Source organism: Sorex araneus, chromosome 2, assembly GCF_027595985.1.
Source record: "Sorex araneus isolate mSorAra2 chromosome 2, mSorAra2.pri, whole genome shotgun sequence".
NCBI classification, from domain to species: domain Eukaryota; kingdom Metazoa; phylum Chordata; class Mammalia; order Eulipotyphla; family Soricidae; genus Sorex; species Sorex araneus.
This window is the reverse complement of record NC_073303.1, coordinates 131,673,443-131,690,751: the sequence shown is the minus strand read 5'-3', so window position 1 is coordinate 131,690,751 and position 17,309 is coordinate 131,673,443. Positions and strand designations below refer to the sequence as shown.

At 38.5% G+C, this 17,309-nt stretch overlaps 1 protein-coding gene and 1 long non-coding RNA gene across 5 annotated transcripts in view; one reads left to right on the top strand and one right to left on the bottom strand.

The window, feature by feature from the left end:
* Positions 1–17,309, top strand: part of LOC129402497 (uncharacterized) — a 92,263-nt gene that overhangs the window by 66,957 nt on the left and 7,997 nt on the right. Inside the window, exon 5 of one of the 3 annotated variants that reach the window (XR_008628676.1) lies at positions 6,866–7,740. The exons of 1 other annotated variant lie outside the window; for it this stretch is intronic. This is a non-coding gene — a long non-coding RNA (uncharacterized LOC129402497). Of the gene's footprint in view, positions 1–5,998; positions 6,513–6,865; positions 7,741–17,309 lie in introns of those variants that run through there. One more of the 3 variants, XR_008628677.1, reaches the window with a different exon arrangement.
* The window catches only part of UBXN7 (UBX domain protein 7), an 85,819-nt gene continuing 71,447 nt past the window's right edge, over positions 2,938–17,309 (bottom strand). For both annotated transcript variants that reach the window (XM_055129282.1, XM_004618667.2), the window contains 4 exons: positions 15,585–15,712; positions 5,238–5,631; positions 5,058–5,137; positions 2,938–3,112 (listed from right to left, as the gene is read on the bottom strand). In XM_055129282.1, the coding sequence (XP_054985257.1) occupies positions 2,951–3,112; positions 5,058–5,137; positions 5,238–5,631; positions 15,585–15,712 (764 nt within the window). In that variant the 3' untranslated portion in view covers positions 2,938–2,950. The remainder of the gene's footprint in view (positions 3,113–5,057; positions 5,138–5,237; positions 5,632–15,584; positions 15,713–17,309) is intronic.

The window sequence follows — 17,309 nt, the reverse complement described above, 5'->3', positions numbered from 1 at the left end:
GACTATGTTACTGGAGTAAAATGAAAGAACTGACTCTGGGTATCAACTGTGATATTCTAAAGTGGCTTTCTGAATTTCAATTTTCTTATCCAGAAAAATGGGGGAAAACACATTTTTGTAAGTCTGCGGGTTAAAGTATAAAATGTCCCCCAAACCCAGATATATGTTAATCACTCAAGACTGCTGTTATTTCCTCATTTGGTTCTTTCTCTTCTCTGGTCCCTTCCTAAATCAAATTCAAAAGAGGTTTCCTGTCACTTTACCCCATTAGCTTTTAATTTGCCTATACCTGTCTTATCATCTATCTTGTTCTTTTCCTCCCTATCTTTTAATCTTTCAAACTGTTTCCAATACAATGACTACTTTACACTTAAGCGAATACTCCTTAAATGGATGAAGTTCTGGAGTAAAGCAATACTCATTTATTCTTCCCATTTACAATAAATAATTTTCCCCCACGGGCTTCTATAATATCAAGCTCAGGATAATTACACTCCTGCCTCAAAATAAGATACTCCACCCTTTTACTCTAAAAACTCCAGTTATACCTAAGTTGGTTAAGTATCTCAAGCATTATCTCTATATCTCTTAGATATAGAGAGCTCACTTAAATCATCTTACATACACTTCACCCACAGTAATCTAAGTTGAAAAAGTCACTTTGGTTTCTTGTAATTGGACATTCAGAACTGAGCATACAGAGAAGAAATATACTTTATCATTAATGAACACATCTCAGACTCTCTAGATATGTTCAATCAAGAGAAACAATTAGGTGAAAGAATAAAACAGAGTCCTGAAAGTAAAACCGTCTTTACATTTTTGACAAATTTGGGTTTTAGTTGTGACTTTGCTGGGACTGGAAATGGGTACCATTGCAGCACCAAAGCTGGGCACACATTCACTTCTTACCCTATGCCTCCTGTAAATTTTAGATTTCTGACCTTGTCTATTACCAAGATTTTTTATCCTTTAACATACCTTTGATAGCAAACAGCTCCATTCCTCAGACAGCAAGTATATTATTCAAGTTCAGAGATAATAATGAGGAATTAATATGAAAACCATGTTTCCTCAATAAACCAGAAGCTGTTAAATTTTGAGAGCCTATGAAAAAACACCAAAGTGGTATTACTTAGTCACAAATCTAAAGAGAGAACTTTGACTCAAGTATAAATGAAATTGTAATTATATAAATATATTTATAAATATTTATACAATTATATACTTATACATAAGTACTTACACAGACTTAGGGAAAAAATGTAAGAACATTAATTCAAAGGACTCACTGAAGAATAAACAGAATTTATCATGATTTCCTTGAGGAGATACATAACTCATTCTTTAGGGAGGGTGCCTCAAAATCCAACTATTCAGCACCATATTCTCTATTTGTATACTGTAGCAACACATAAACACTTAATACCCCCTACTTGCCAAGAGAGTGATCTTAAAGTTGACGGGAACCTGGGAACTTAAAGGTCTCTGAGCAATAGTGACTATGTTCCTCAAGTAGAAAAATCATCATAAACCTCCATTAACAAGACACCTTCATTTCTATTATGGTTTTATAATTTTGCCACCAGAATCACAACTACTCCATTCAGAGGATTCTACTTAGAGCTCAAGGTAAGAATTGAGCATAACAGTAAAACTGATAAGCAGAATAGTACTATATAGGTTCAAGACGATCTCTTCTAATACTGAAAAAGTTTTTACCAACTACAATTTGAATGTGGTTTTGTTTGCAGAAAAAATTCACATCTATAGATTATTGGTAATCTTCCCCACCTTCCTTCTAAATGTTGTTTTATGAATTGAATATAAAGGTCTTCTCTTTATTTGGAGAGGCTTTCAGTTTTATACCCACTGTAAGAAAAAAGCATGAGGAATTAGGTTTATTTAGTCAGAGACTTTTAGAAACTGTTCCAATCAAGGGTTTAAAAAAAAAAAATCATTTATTCTAACCAAAGGAACATGGTTAGCAACTCTCAGTTGTATATCCCCTCCCCCCACCAACTGAGACATACGTTCATATACTTTAAAAGACAATCAATAATCACAGTAGTTACAACTACAACTATTGTACTGCATGATTATTGAATAGCTGCCTTTCTAGAGATCACTTGTGGACCCAAATAATGAAAGGACCAAACAAAATATGCTATACTGGCAAAAACAGCAAGAACCTTCCAGTTACAGTCACCAAAATATGCTCACTAAATGTCCTTCTTAGGACTAACAGGATCAATACAGTTTACAGAATAACAATGAAGAAAACTGTCTCAGGCTAGGGTACTGAAAGCCACCCCATACTACTCTACCTTTAACACTAATTTTGTTAAGAATATACATCATAGATATAATTTTAGTGGGGAAGATGTTTCAAGATCCTTTGAAAATAATTTAAATATGATAAGAAATAATTTTAAGAGATTCTTTTTCCATGTAAACAAAAGCACAAATATTTTGTTACTTGATATTCCTATATTAACAACAGATATGTCAGAGAATTTCTCACTACTAAAAATTGGGCTTACAAAAATGGGAGGGTACTCTTATTCCAACTCTAGCCATTCTTTCACCAATAGACTCTGAAGAGTAATATCACTTGATTCCCAAAGAGAGTGTGCAAGAGACCACTTATCGGAACAAACATTTCCTGCTGCCAGTATGAGGAGGTTTTTTCCTTAAGCTTCCATTTGGTCATTAGATAAGGTAAGGAAGAAAGAGAAAAGTAGGAAAAATAAGAAAATCGGAGAGAGAAAAAAGGGGCAAGGGGAAGAAACTGATTGACAGAAGAGAATGAGAAATAAAAGAGAAGGCAGGTGAGCTGCTTGCCCAACTTTGGCTCTAAGATGCTATGAGCCAAAAATGTATACTGGTGACATAGTATCTCACAGGAAAAGGGAAAAAGGGGTAGGCTGAGAGAGGCCAGGCCATGGGGTTAATTCCTTTCCTGTACAAAGACAGTCTCTTGAGGACAAAGGCCCGCTTCTTGCAATGTAATGTCATAGTCAAGATGAGAGAGTTTCCTTCGAGGGAAGTTGGTGAGAAGTTCAAAACGTTCATTTGGGTATCCTTTAGACTGGACATGCTTCACCAAAGCCTATAAAAATTAGAAGACAAAAACATTAGATAGAAATGAATGAGCAACTGAAGAAAAAAAAAACACAATAAATTGTGTGTATGTATCCCCACATTTACCAGTGCAGAGGGTTTACTCCTGCCTGTACTCAAAGATCACTCTTGGCACAGTGCCCAGGGGACCATATATAGTGCCCAGAATTGAACCCAGATTTGCTGCGTATAAGATAATTTTATTTTACCTGATGCATTATCTCTCTGGCTCCAACACACATTTTTATTCCACCAAACAGAAAATTAGCTTCCAATAATCAAAGCTTATTACCCCTGTGGAAGGACCAATAGAACCAACCCCCTCTGAATGGGGAGACAAATTCTGGGAAGAGGAGCTGGGGCCACTCCTGGCTGTTCTTAGGGAATATTTCTGGCTCTGTGCTCAGGAGTGACCCCTGTCTATCCCTGGAGAATTGAACCAGAGCTGGCTACATGCTAGGCAAGAGCCTTACATCCTGAAATCTCTTTCTAGACACTGAATCCAATAATTTATGGCCATTAAGTGCTACTAAAATATACAGAGTGACTACTACTTCAGCTACAAATTAGCTGAATTACTTCCTATAAAATAATTGTCAGGGGCTGGAGTGATAGCACAGCATTTGCCTTGCACGTGGCCGACTCAGGTTTGATTCCCAGCATCCCATATGGTCCCCTGAGCATCACAAGGAGTTAATTCCTGAGTGCAGAGCCAGAAGTAACCCCTGTGCATTGCCGGGTGTGACCCAAAACACAAACAAAATTTTTAAAATTTGAAAAATTAAATAACTGTCATTTAAAAACATTTTATTAGCTTTGCTTCTTTACTTCTGGGGGGTGGGGGAGTATTAGGCACATCTGGCACTGTGCTTCGAGTGGTGCTAGGGACCACAATTCTAGGGGTTGAACAGGGGTCCGCAAAACTCAAGGCAAGTGCCTTCACCTCTATACTATCTTTCCAGCTTTTTCAAAACCTTTTCATCAGAAAAGGTATTCCCTTTATCCCACCCACAATCTTGCCAGTTGTGCCTGGAATCCCTTTTTAGCTAAGAAATCATGTCACTTACCATTTATCCTCTTTTAAAGGTATCCTTAATGTGTGCTGCTTTGCAGATGCTTTCCTTAAATCTTTTCCTCTCTGAATATAATTTACTCCTTTCTCTAGCTTCCCAGCCAAAAATCTCAATAACAAGAGCTAAACTTGCTCTTTATCTTCCATTCCCTTCCCAATCAGGATGTTGTCTGAATATCAGTGACACTGTTATATTCTAGTCACACAGTCTTCAAGACAGCATCAGTTATCTCCAGGCAAAGCAAATGAACAGGTATGGCCCTTGCACCAACAACGTTTATTTTATAGCCTAGGTGAAATTTGTCATTATCATTCTCTTTCCCAATAGTTGGAGAACAGAAAGAAGGCCCAACAACCATGGGAAAAGGCCTCATGATGAATAGAGTGAGCCAGGTACAAGCTGAGTAAAAATCAAACGAATCCCCAAACAAACCCAAAACACTATACACAAAGGAGAATGGTGTGAAACAGATAACTCACAAGGGAAAAATCAAACATGTCTTGTGAAAGAAATAAGGATATTAATGTCACGTATTAACTACTTTGTAGTTTCAACTACTAAGAAATCCAGAAGCTCCATTATAGTTTTTATATAAGCACAATTTCCCTTTTCAGGTAATTACTTCAGATGGTTTCTATTCTAGGCAATCTTAAGATAGGAAAGGATAGACCCTACATGATTTGCCTAAGATGGCTCCAGAAGAAAACAGAATTAAGATTCATCAGTTACATTTCCATTTATTGGGTAAATTAAATCCCTGATACCTAAGATTTTAAAAAAATCATCAAGCAACCCTCAACAGACTAACTCCAATTATCCAGTCTCTCTTTGAGGCAAACACACCCACTAAGATATACTTACTAGGAGTTTAGCTTGCTCTGGAAGAGTGATCTGTTCCCTTTTTCCGTCTGGATATCGCAACATCAGCTGTGCTTTTGGTCCTAACAAAAGGGGTATTAAAAAAAAAAGATATAAAGAATGATCAATTTAAATAAACAGATTCCTTAATCTTTAAGTAAAACAAATCTAGGATACACTCACCATTTACATCTCTGCCTTCTAATACCCCATCTGACTTTTCAGGTGACATCTGTAATATTTCTGAATCCACAGCTGGTAATCCTTGGTGGTTTGTGGCTGTTCCAGACTCAGTTCTCATTGGGGGCTCTATCAGGGGCCTTCGGGTTTCCTCTTTTCTATGCCCAAAATCTTTGTGGGGAGACTTTCGGGATTTGGCAAGATTCTCAACCTCCTCTTCTTCATCAGAACCACAAACGGATATAAACTCCTCACTGCCGGAAAAAAGTTCAGATTCAGATTCTTCATCTGAGCGGCTATCCTGTTTTGTCTGTGTTGAATCAAAATGTGTCTCTTGTAAGGAGGCTCTGATTGCTGCTTCTAGTTGGCTGTCTTCACTTGCATCAATAAGACTCTCCTGCAAAACACAGTCATTTAAAATGGGCAGAAAGAAAAAAGTTAAACCAAAAAATGAGTTATGCCACATAGTAGGGCATGAGAAATATAATAGCTTACTAATAGTAGCACAGTGGAAGGGCGTTCGCCTTTCACTCGGCCAGCCTGTGTTCGATTCCACTGCCCCTCTCGGAGAGCCCGGCAAGCTACCAAGAGTATCGCGCCTGCACGGCAGAGCCTGGCAAGCTACCCGTGGCGTACTGGATATGCCAAAAACAGTAACAATAAGTCTCACAATGAGAGACGTTACTGGTGCCTGCTCGAACAAATCGATGAGCAACAGGATGACCGTGACAATTAAAATTTAATTTTTATTGGGTCCCCGTTAGGTACATGTGGGAGCTAAGTCCACACTCCACCTCTGGCTCAGTCATACAAGCTCATTTATCAACCCTGCTTCAGAGACTCATAAATAAATCTCAGAGATCAAAAGCCGAAGGTAAGCTTGGACCCATGAAAGGGTGAACAGCCGGGGCACATAAGTGGGGGTCAGGTTAGCCCAGCACCTGCCCAAATAGAGCCCCCTACAGCTACTTGCTCCCAAAATCCAAAATCTACCCTTGCCAAACTCCACTGTCTCAGAACGGACCCCACCAAGATATTAACCTGCTGAAAATTTGGGTATGCAGGTCTTGTGACTGAAATCTTCAGGCTTTCTTGGAGCTGGGATGAGCTACCTCCTCCTATCGCCCTGAACTTCTGGAAGCCTCAGAAGTCATATCCACACTCCAAAGCCACCACCCAATTTAAAAAAGCTTGCTCCAGCTATACCTTCCCAATAAAAATACTGAACTCCCTGGACAAACAAGATGACCTCCTAGTACCTTACTGCAAACCATAATGCACAGGAGACAGATAGAAAAAAGAAAGGTGCTTGCCATAGAGGCAGGTGTGTGTGTGGGCGGGGGGGGGGGGGGAGAAGCAAGGGGAAGAACTAAGGAAATTGGTGGCTAGACTACTGGTGGAGGGATGGGTGTCGGAACATTATATGACTGAAACCCAATCATGAATAGCTTTGTGGTGGTCTATCTCATGGTGATTCAATGAAAAAAAAAAAAAAGAATAAAAGGGAAACTTATTGTGGTTTTTACTATCTATAAATTATATAGCAAAGAATTAAAAAGAACAAAACACTTTTTATTGTTTCATGATCTATTTTGTGGGGTGCTCAAGTCTTACTCTGGCGTTGTGCTTAGGGATGCCTCCTGGTGGTACTTGGAGAACCTCACGTGGTGCCACAGATCGAACTGGAGGACAACCAACTGTACATCTCTGGCCCCAGAGGAAAAAACTTTTAAATAAAAAGTAATGCTAATTTACTACAAAATTAGTAGATGTGCCTATGTACTTTGCAATGGTGTAAGAGGACTGCAACACTTAAACAATGACATTGCCTGGTATGTAGCTTGATTTTAAAACTGTCACCATGACAGAGCTGTCTCCTATCTAATATTCACTTTGACTCCTTACTAATAAAACTTTTCTCTATAAAAGAAAATGTGTCTAGACTTTGATCGAGAGGTCTTCTAATCCATTTTGGCACCCAGAGCGGCTTCTTGCAGAAATGCATCTAGACTGTGAACTGAGTTACAACCTCGTGCCACCTGGGGAGGGATTTTCCCTCTCTGCCCTGTTTTTCTGAGCGGAAAATGGTGGCGGCGGCAGCATCCACGTGGCGAGAGCCACCCTCTTAAACCCCCAACCCAGAGGTAGGACTTTTTAGTGAAGTAGCCTGTAGGTGGTCCTGGGGGGGGGGGGCATTACCAGCACACTTCCGCCCAGATATGATCCGGAACTGCTACGCGAGAAACAGACCCTCTGCTTCTAAAGACTTTGATCGAGAGGTCTTCTAACCCATTTGGCATGCAGAGCGGCTTCTTGCAGAAATGCCTCTAGACTGTGAACTGAGCTAAAATATCAAATCCCAAAACCGCACAGCCACGACAGCAATGAAGAGGAATTATTAAATGATGCCTTTTCAGCAGGCCTGTTTGTTGGGGGAAAATTCCAAACAATAATAGTGAGTTCTCTATTGAAATATTGAATATATTCAAAGTGTAGAGAGAATAAAGTGAAGATCATTAGCTACTTAGGTGGGGGCTGGGTGGGAGGGGGGTATATTGGGGTTCTTGGTGGTGGAACATGTGCACTGGTGAAGGGATGGGGGTTTAATCAGTATATGACTGAGACTTAAACCTGAAAGCTTTGTAATTTTTTTTAGTGATTCAATAAAATAAAAACTTTAAAAAAAAAAAGAAAATGTGTCTAGCTGAAATACTCCATTTACAAGTTTTCCTTAAAACTAGAGAACACTGACAGTACTAGCTAAAACAACACTTACATAAAAACATGGAACTAAATAACTATTTAAAATTATTTCAAATTAATGGTTATAGTTTCATCTTAAAAAAGTATCCACAAAGGAAAATAAAATAAAATAGAACTTATACTATATTCAGCAGAAAAAAGACAGAACTCTATTCAACAACCTAAAAATCAAAAGAAAAATGAGTGAAACCAGAATTGCTCCTTTAAGAGCAACAAAACTGACAATCCCTTGGTTATTCAGAATAAAAAGAAGCCATAAATTACGGTAACAGGACAGAGAGAGAGAGAGAGAGAGAGAGAGAGAGAGAGAGAGAGAGATGTCAGTATAGATATTGTCTTTAAAAGAGTAACAAAGAAATAAATCAAATAGATGATTTATCATCTATCTCCAATGCCAAGTGAGCTCATTCACTGGTCATGATCCAGAAATTCGTAAGTAAATCTCGTAAGAGATCAACAAGTTGCAGATTCTTCTTGACCCCAAAAAAGGCTGAGTCATCCGGGGCCCTGGAGGGGAGCATGGATGAGCACGACACCCACCCAAACAGAGCCCTGGCAGCTGAAAATCTCCACACTCCACTATCACCACCAGGTTCCTGGCTGGACTCCACTGCTTGGCACAAGCCTCATTCAGAAATTATCTGTTGAAAAACTCAGGTATGCAGGTTTTGCAACTAAACTCTCCATGCTTTCCCAAAGTCAGGGATGGGTTATCTTTCCCCATGTCCCTGTACATTCAGAAGCCCTGGCAGTCACAAACATGCCCCAAAAGCTGCCATCCAATTAAAAATGTAACTCCTGCTGTATTACTCCATTAAAAATTTTGGACTTCCTCTGGCGATCGGTCATGTGGCCACGCAACATTTCGAATTCTACATCACTGATAAACCAGGAATAGCACACCAGATTAGATGGGAAGTAATTTAGAAGCCAAACAATCTTGATTAACAGAATATAGACACAAAGGCTTAACCTACAACAACATCTTAGTAATTTCTTATATGAGGGCTTAATGTCTCCAGTGGTGAGATGGATAACTGTGAGATACAACAGACTTCACTAACTTTCTTCTAAGGAAACATTTTTTTTTTATCATTTAGCAAATTACTGATAAACAAGCAATATAAAATAAATTATTGAGGGCCTGCTATGGGGGCAGGCTTAAGGGCTGGTTGAGAAAATTAAAAATAATGGTGGTAGGAGAGTGCAATGGTGGTAGAATTGGTGTTGGAATATTCAATGTCTGTAACAAATCATGAGTCATTTTTTAAAAAATAATTAATTTTAAAAAGGGAATATGACAAATAACTTTAGGTCAGTATATCTAACTTTTTAAGGGAAATAGAAAAATTCTTAAAAAACACAAAATACTAAAAGTCAGGCCCTATCAATCAAATTGCATCTGTGGTTTACAACATCTCACAAAGAAAACTCTGTGCCCAGGTGACTGCATTGGTGAAATGACTAAATATAAGGAAAAAATAATATCATCTACATACAACTTAGAGATAACAGAGGCTTCCGCCTCTGCGAACACTTCCCATTCACACTGAGACCAGTATTAATTAGTTCAATGCTCAAACCAGATATTACAAAAAAAAACAAACAAAAAAAATCCTCCACCAAAATAAAACTACAAATAAATGCACCTCATGAACAGAGAGACAAAATTTTTAGCAAATTACGCCTAACAATATATATATTTAAAAGTAATGCATTGTAACTAAAGTAGGTTTTAGTCTAGTAATGCAAAGTTGATTTAGTATTAAAACCCACAAAAATGGAATTCAATGAAACAGCTTTAGTACATCTCTGATGTAAAACATGAAATTCTTTCATGAGTAACAGCCTGGCAAACAGAAAGAAAAAGAAACTCTCAACATGATAAAGATAAAGTGTTATCTATAGAAATACATAGCTAACATCAAAGTTAAAGATAAACACTGAGTATTTTTACCTTAACACCAGAAACAAATGGATGTATTACTACTTCTATTTAACTGTATGGAAGTCTTAATTTAAAACATAAATACATACATATACATACACACACAAACACATACACAATAAAGATTAGAAAGAAGCATGATAAGTTCGTCATTTGTTGAAAACAAGTTCATTTATACAGAAAAAAAAATAGAAGGAATCTACAAAAAGTTATTAGAAATGTTAAGTGAATCTAGTATGTAATCTGCATGCAGGTTACAAGACCAGTATGCAAAACTACAGAGTACTGTTGAGACATTCAAAATTTAAATTGATGGAAATATAAGCCAAATTCACGGTTCCAAAGACTCATTGTTAAGATTCTAACTCTCTTCAAAGTGCAATTCCAAAGTCCCAGTTGTTTCCTTTGTGAAAAAGGCAAGTCTTTCTAAATCTTACATGGAAATGTAAAGTACCTGAAATAACCAAAAACAATTACAAAGAGTCAAATCTTAAACCAAGCAACTAAAGATACATTATAAAGCTATAGTAATCATTAAAACAATGAACTATTGGTGTAAAGAGACTTACCAATCACTAGAAAGAATAAAACTCCTTAAACCAACATCATGCATGATCAAATTTTGAGGGAGTGGGAGTGGAGACAGCACAGCATTAGACTGTGACTAGTTGCATGCAAGGAAAGTACCTTAACCCCTATGTGATTAACTTTTGACAAAGATGATAAAACAATTCAATGGAGAAAGAATAATCTTTAGCAATAAGTGCTGGGATAAGTTTATTGCCATATGCAAACATACCAAATAATCCAACTAATCCTTACCCAAACACCATATTCAAAGTGGGTCACTGACGTAAGAGCTAAAATGAAATGTTTGGGCTAAAATACTGGGTTAGGCTAAGATTTCTTAAGAGATTTAAGTTGACAAATTAGATGCTATTTATTAAAAAATTCAAATAATGTTAAATACAAAGAAACATAGTAAGGGATTACAAATGGCCAACAGTAACAGACTTTGAGAATTGGCCAACAGAACTGAGTTGGCCAAAAGGGTGAGGGGGAGGAGGGTGTGTGTGTGTGTGTGTGTGTGTGTGTGTGTGTGTGTATGTATGTGTGTGTGTGTGTGTATTTTGGGTGGAGAGGGGCATATGGTATTAGAACACTGTATAACTGAAATTCTATTATTAACAGTATTGTAAATCATAGTGCCTGAATTTTTTTTAAAAATTGACTATTAAGAAACTCAAATAAGGGGCCAGAGAGATAGGGCACTTGCCTTGCATGTGGCCTACCAGGGTTCAATCCCAGTGCCCCATGCCCACCAATAGTGATTTCTGAGGAGTAACCCCTGAGTACATCTGGGTGACTCCCAAACAAAAACAAATGCAAAAAATTGTTTAGATTTGTTTTTCAAAAGAAACTATTGTGAAATAAGTAAGCAACAGGAGAAAATAACTGCAAACCTAATATCTATCAAAGGATTTATATCTACAAAAAAACCCACAAAAAACCCTTCAATAAGATCTCTAAAAATGAGCTAGAGAAGTGAACAAATAATTCAAAAAATACAGCAAACCCTGACAAACTGTAAATTTTAAATCAGGTTAATTTATTGCACAAGTAAACTTTAATATGTTTACTTCAAAGCAATAAAACTGTTTAAAATAAAATAAACTTAAGGTTAACATCATTTACATACTAAAGCAAATATTGGCAGATGTGCCCAAAGTAGTACAGTGGTTTGGCTGAAAACATGTATTAATAGTATATTCAGGTATGTTGATTTTTGAAAGAATGGCATTAGACAGATACAGCTATGCCTGTAACTCACACCCACTTATTTGCTTCATTCTTAATAAGATCTCAATATGTTTGTATAAGGAAGTATCTAAAATAAGCAAAACTATGATCTCTGATGTTTACCTTTATAATAGAAATGACAGCCCTTGTTCTCTATTCATGCTAAGATATGATACATAGAAATTAGGCTGTGACCACTGGCCAATACTAAGGAAGGAGATAGTGAAAAGGACAAGAAAAACTTGGTTCCTAAATAACATCTCCAAGAATCAAGTCCTAGAATAGTTTTCTTTGAAGTTGGTGAGAAATGTAGTTGTATTCCTTGTTTAAGTCTTTATTTGCTGGTGTTTTTCTTGTCAATGCTGATAAAAATTTATAACTCTGAAGAGGTATCTGAGGTGCCAGAACCCAAACTATTCCTAAGCACTTATTCAATTTATTGTCTTACTCTTTCTACTTGGTGTCTTAACCTGGTGAGACTACAAATTCAATTTTTGTTGCAATTAAGCAACTCAGAGCTAAGACTCTAGTTTGTGACAGGATGTATCAATTTTATGTCTATAAAGATAAGCAGTTATTTTAGGGTGATAATAAAATTCTCTGGCTTTTAAAAAAGTGCCTTAGAAAAGCATTCCACCACTATGCAGCTGTTAGAAAAAATGAGGTCATGAAGTTTGCATATAAGTGGATCAGCATGGAAAGTATCATGCTAAGTGAAATGAGTCAGAAAGAGAGAGACAGACATAGAAAGATTGCACTCATCTGTGGAATATAGAATAAGAGACTAGGAGACTAACACCCAAGAATAGTAGAAATAAGTACCAGGAGGTTGACTCCATGGCTTGGAGGCTGGTCTCTCATTCTGGGCAACTCAGAGAATGGAACACCAAGTAAAATGTGGTCGGAGGTCATGCGGGGGAAGGGTGATGCGTGCCAAATGTAGACTAGAGACTGAACACAATGGCCACTCACACCTTTATTGCAAACCAAAACACCTAATCAGAGAGAGAGAACAAAAGGGAATACCCTGCCATAGTGGCAGTGTGGGGTGGGGGGAGACAGGACTGGGGAGAGTGGGAGGGATGCTGGGTTTACTGGTGGTAGAGAATGGGCACTGGTGAAGGGATGGGTTCTCAAACTCTGTACGGGGGAAACATGAGCACAAAAATGTATAAATCTGTAACTGTACCCTCACGGTGACTCACTAATTAAAAATAAATAAATTAAAAAAAAAAAAAAAGAAAAGCATTCCACCAAAGGGCTGGAGAGATAGTGCAGTAGATAAGGTGCTTGCCTTGCACATGGCTGAACCAGATTCAATCCTGGCACCACATATGGTTCCTCGGCCTGCCAGGAATGATGTCTGAGTGCAGAGTCAGAAGTAAGCTCTGGGCACTGCTGGGGGGTCCAAAGCTCCCCTCAAGAAGTGTTCTAGGGGCTGGAGTGATAGCACAGCGGGTAGGGCGTTTGCCTTGCACGCGGCCGACCCGGGTTCGATTCCCAGCATCCCATATGGTCCCCTGAGCACCGCCAGGGGTGATTCCTGAGTGCAGAGCCAGGAGTGACCCCTGTGCATTGCCGGGTGTAACTCAAAAAGCAAAAAAGGAAAAAAAAAAGAAAAAAAGAAGTGTTCTAACAAAATTTTCTCTATGTATAAACAAAAACATAAGGGTAAAATGCTTTGTTTCTGCACTACAACGTCTATGAGTAATTAGGGGGAAAAAATTAAAAGCGGAACTGTAGTATACAGCTCAGCAGCTTAGAGTACTTGCCATGAAAGTAGATAATCAGTGTTTAATCGACAATGTTGCTACATGTGCTGAATATGAGCCTAACCTTATAACTTGCAGTCTTTGAGTCTCAGAGATTTCTGGCTGCACAGTAGCCAGATATGTGTACAAGACTAAAGGATGTAACCCTCAGCAAACAAAATTAAAAGATGTGCAAGCACTGAGGCCAGGAAATGTAATCCCTGAAGCGCATCTATATGGGCACTGAAGGCCCTCCTACCCCTCCCAGGAACATACATATATCTAAAGCGTGTCAACTCCTAGCAAGCATGTGTACAGACATCACAACTAAGTAGGAGTACAGTCTTTGATGAGCTCAAGTATATGATGTAAACACTGCACCCAGGAATGTGTGCAACCCCAAGTCATGAGAGTAACAACAAAGGAAAGGCCGGGTGAGAGAAACAAATCTAAAACAGTAAAGAATCCAGGAGGTATATCCTCAAGCAATCCAACTTAACAAGAAAGAAATAGAATTCTGTACCATCCCTGGGCAAACTGATGTTGTTGAGTCATCCTACAGCAAGGAACCATAGCTGCCTTTCTTTAAATGGACTTCCTCAAAACTACATCTATCCCCAGGCCCATCAAATTTGAACAGTTCCTGCAACTTACATGAAGGTCCCCATAACTTACAAGTAATATCAATACCAACTAACAAACATCTTATTAATAAATAACATCATATTATACATAAATCAGTATTTTTCTATGGCTCAATGAGTCAGGTTACATGTAACCAGTAAAAATGTCCAGCTATCCTGAGAGTTATTCTAGCAAAAATATCATTTCTTCACTTCCATAGCTGCTTAAATCTGAATACCAAAATCTTGGCAGTGCTTGCCCCTAAGGAAATGGATTCCTGTCACCAAACTTGCCAGATCAGTCCTCCTGCTCACGGGTACATATTCACATTGCTTACTTCTAAAACCAGGTTTCAGGTCAAATGCTTGAACCCTGGCTGCAAGGGAGACTGAGAATATGAATATCATTTCACTGAGATAACAAACCTTTACATGCAAAATTGTAAAACATAAGTTGTTTATAAAGTTATAGCCAAAATTATAACAATGCACTGTTTACTATCTTTACCACTGAGATACTGTGATTTTTTTAAAAAGAAACAATTTGGTGGTTCAGACACTAAAAATACATATTTCTTATACGCATGTGATCTTCATTAAACAGTCCTGCTTCACACTTTCCAAGAGTCCTTGGAATTGTGGAAGTATTCTAATCAGAAAAGCAATTTTCAATACGTTAATGAAAGTACTTAGAAAATATCCAAAGATAAGGATTGGATGTGAGAGAAAACTATGGATCAGTGTGGCACTTTCCATAGAGTGGGAAAGGCAAGAAATTTGGTTCAACTGCCAAAGACTTAATCAACCATACCTATGTAACGAAGCCTCCTCAAATATCAAAGGAGGAGCTTGGAAGAAATTATAGGTTACTGAACAAATACAATAAGGGGGGGAGGAGGGGAGTTATGACCAGTTCAATGAAGGCATGAAGTTCCATGACATTTTTCCTATGCTTCTCTCCATCAGGATCTAACTCACATCCTTTGTAATAAATCAGTAACATACTGAGAAAATAGGTTTCCTGAATTCTGTGTACATTCTAACAAATTTTAACCTGAAAAAAGGGTATCAGAAATAGGTAATAATTTAGATTTAGACAGGCACTGAAGTCTGAGAAGGTAATGGGGACTTCAATTTGTAATCATTTTTTTTTGAGAAATAAAAGTTAACTGCCTGGGGTTTCCCTATTTTGTCTGAAGTAAAAGGTAGTGTTGGGAGATCAAGCCTTTCACCTGTGGAATTTGATGCCACTTCCAGCTAGCCAGTATAAGAACTGAAATGAATTCTTGGAAATTCAACTAGCCTTTGAAACTGCTTGATGATGTAGAGACCTTCCCACTCACATTTAAATCAAAATGTGGACACACCTAACACCTATGCACCATCGTAACCTCAAACATTTAATATAAGATGCATATATACTATTGCATTTAATTGCCCAATATCACTTTTAAGTCATACTTACTGAACGAGCACATTTTTTGGGAGGACTGCTAGACAGTCCATCCAACTGTCCGTGTTCACCCAGAAATCCCGTAACTTGGTCCAAGAAGGAAGATACATCTAACTGGTGCCACTCGACTAGTTTTTGACCTAAAGATGAAAAAACAGGACATATAAATATGCTAAACTAATACTTTCTGAACATTCCCATCAAGTACTTCTGTTTATTTTTTGAGTCACACTAGCAGCACTCAGGGTCTACTCCTAGCAGTACTCAAAGAAACATATGGTGCTGGAATTGAACCTGGACCAGCAGCATGCAAAGCAAGTGCTTTATTCCCTGGACTCTCTCTAGCTCTCACTATTTCTTTTGTAAATAAATAATTAAATTGTACCAAGATTATATTACCACCTGTCATCTTCTTCTTACAGTTGCCTTCATAACTCAGATAGTAACAGTACTTTCCAGACATCATGATGGGGCAACTGTCTTACCAGTCAGTGTCACTTATTGTCATTTAGGAAGAAGAAATTCAGCAAAGCTGTATCTATATAAAAACCAATAGGGCCAGGGAGACAGTACACAGGTTAGGGTGCATGCAAGGCAGGTTCAATACCTAGTACCACATGGTCTTGCAAGTATCAATGGGTGAGGGATGCTGAAGTCCCCCAAGCATCCTGGGATATTAACAACTAACTACCAGGTTGTTTGGCAGAGTATCACAAGGAATGGGTCCTCAGTCCCCTGGGCATGGCTGGGGAGACCTCTTCTCCCACCAAATAAAGTAATAAAAGTGGTTCTATCCTTTTCTTCTTTGGCAGAATTACAATCAGTACCTGATAAGTATTTTACCTTTCTCTTCTGTGGGGATGAGGGAGTTCCTCCAAGCAGTGTCCAGGGGCCCTGAAGCCATTCCAAGCAATACCTGGCCTGATAAGCTAGTAATTTTCTAATGTCCAGCAGTACTGGGACTGACCTGGGTCACCCAAGCAATGTTAAGGGGACTGGTTATCAATCCTAGGGCCTATACATGCCAGGCATTAAAGGGAGCTCCAGCCTTTTGAACTACCTTCAGTTTAAAAGTATAGAAATCTACCACTTTTCTTCAGTGGTTCTTCATAAAATAAATATGTATAATGTATATTATTACATATTATATATATTACAGCCCCTGGATGTCTTTACCAGGGCCCCTCAGAGGGGACAAGTTGCATTTCCCTCCCTCCCTCAGCAGAATCTCGACAGTTGAGAACCTCGGGAACCCAGCCACAGCCATGCTCAGGGCCACTCTTGAGACACTAAAACCAAGCTCCAGGAAGCACTCGGCTGCAATGTGGCGCGTGCGACCTCTAATAGCCTAGTTCTCCCTCTTGGAGAATCTGACAAGCTATCGAGAGTCTATTGCCCACTTGGGAGAGCCTGGCAAGCTCCCCATGGCGTATTTATATCCAAAATACAATAACAAGTATATACATACCTCCCGGAGAGCCCGGCAAGCTACCTAGAGTATCCTGCCTGCACGGCAGAACTTAGCAAGCTACCCGTGGCATATTCAGTATGCCAAAAACAGTAACGATAGGTCTCATTCCCTTGACCCTGTAAGAGCCTCCAATCGTCAGGAAAGACGAGTAAGGAGAGGCTGCTAAAATCTCAGGGCTGAGTGTAATAGAGACGGTACTGGTGCGCACTAGAGTAAATCAACGAACAACGGGATGACAGTGATACAGTATATGTTATATATAAGTA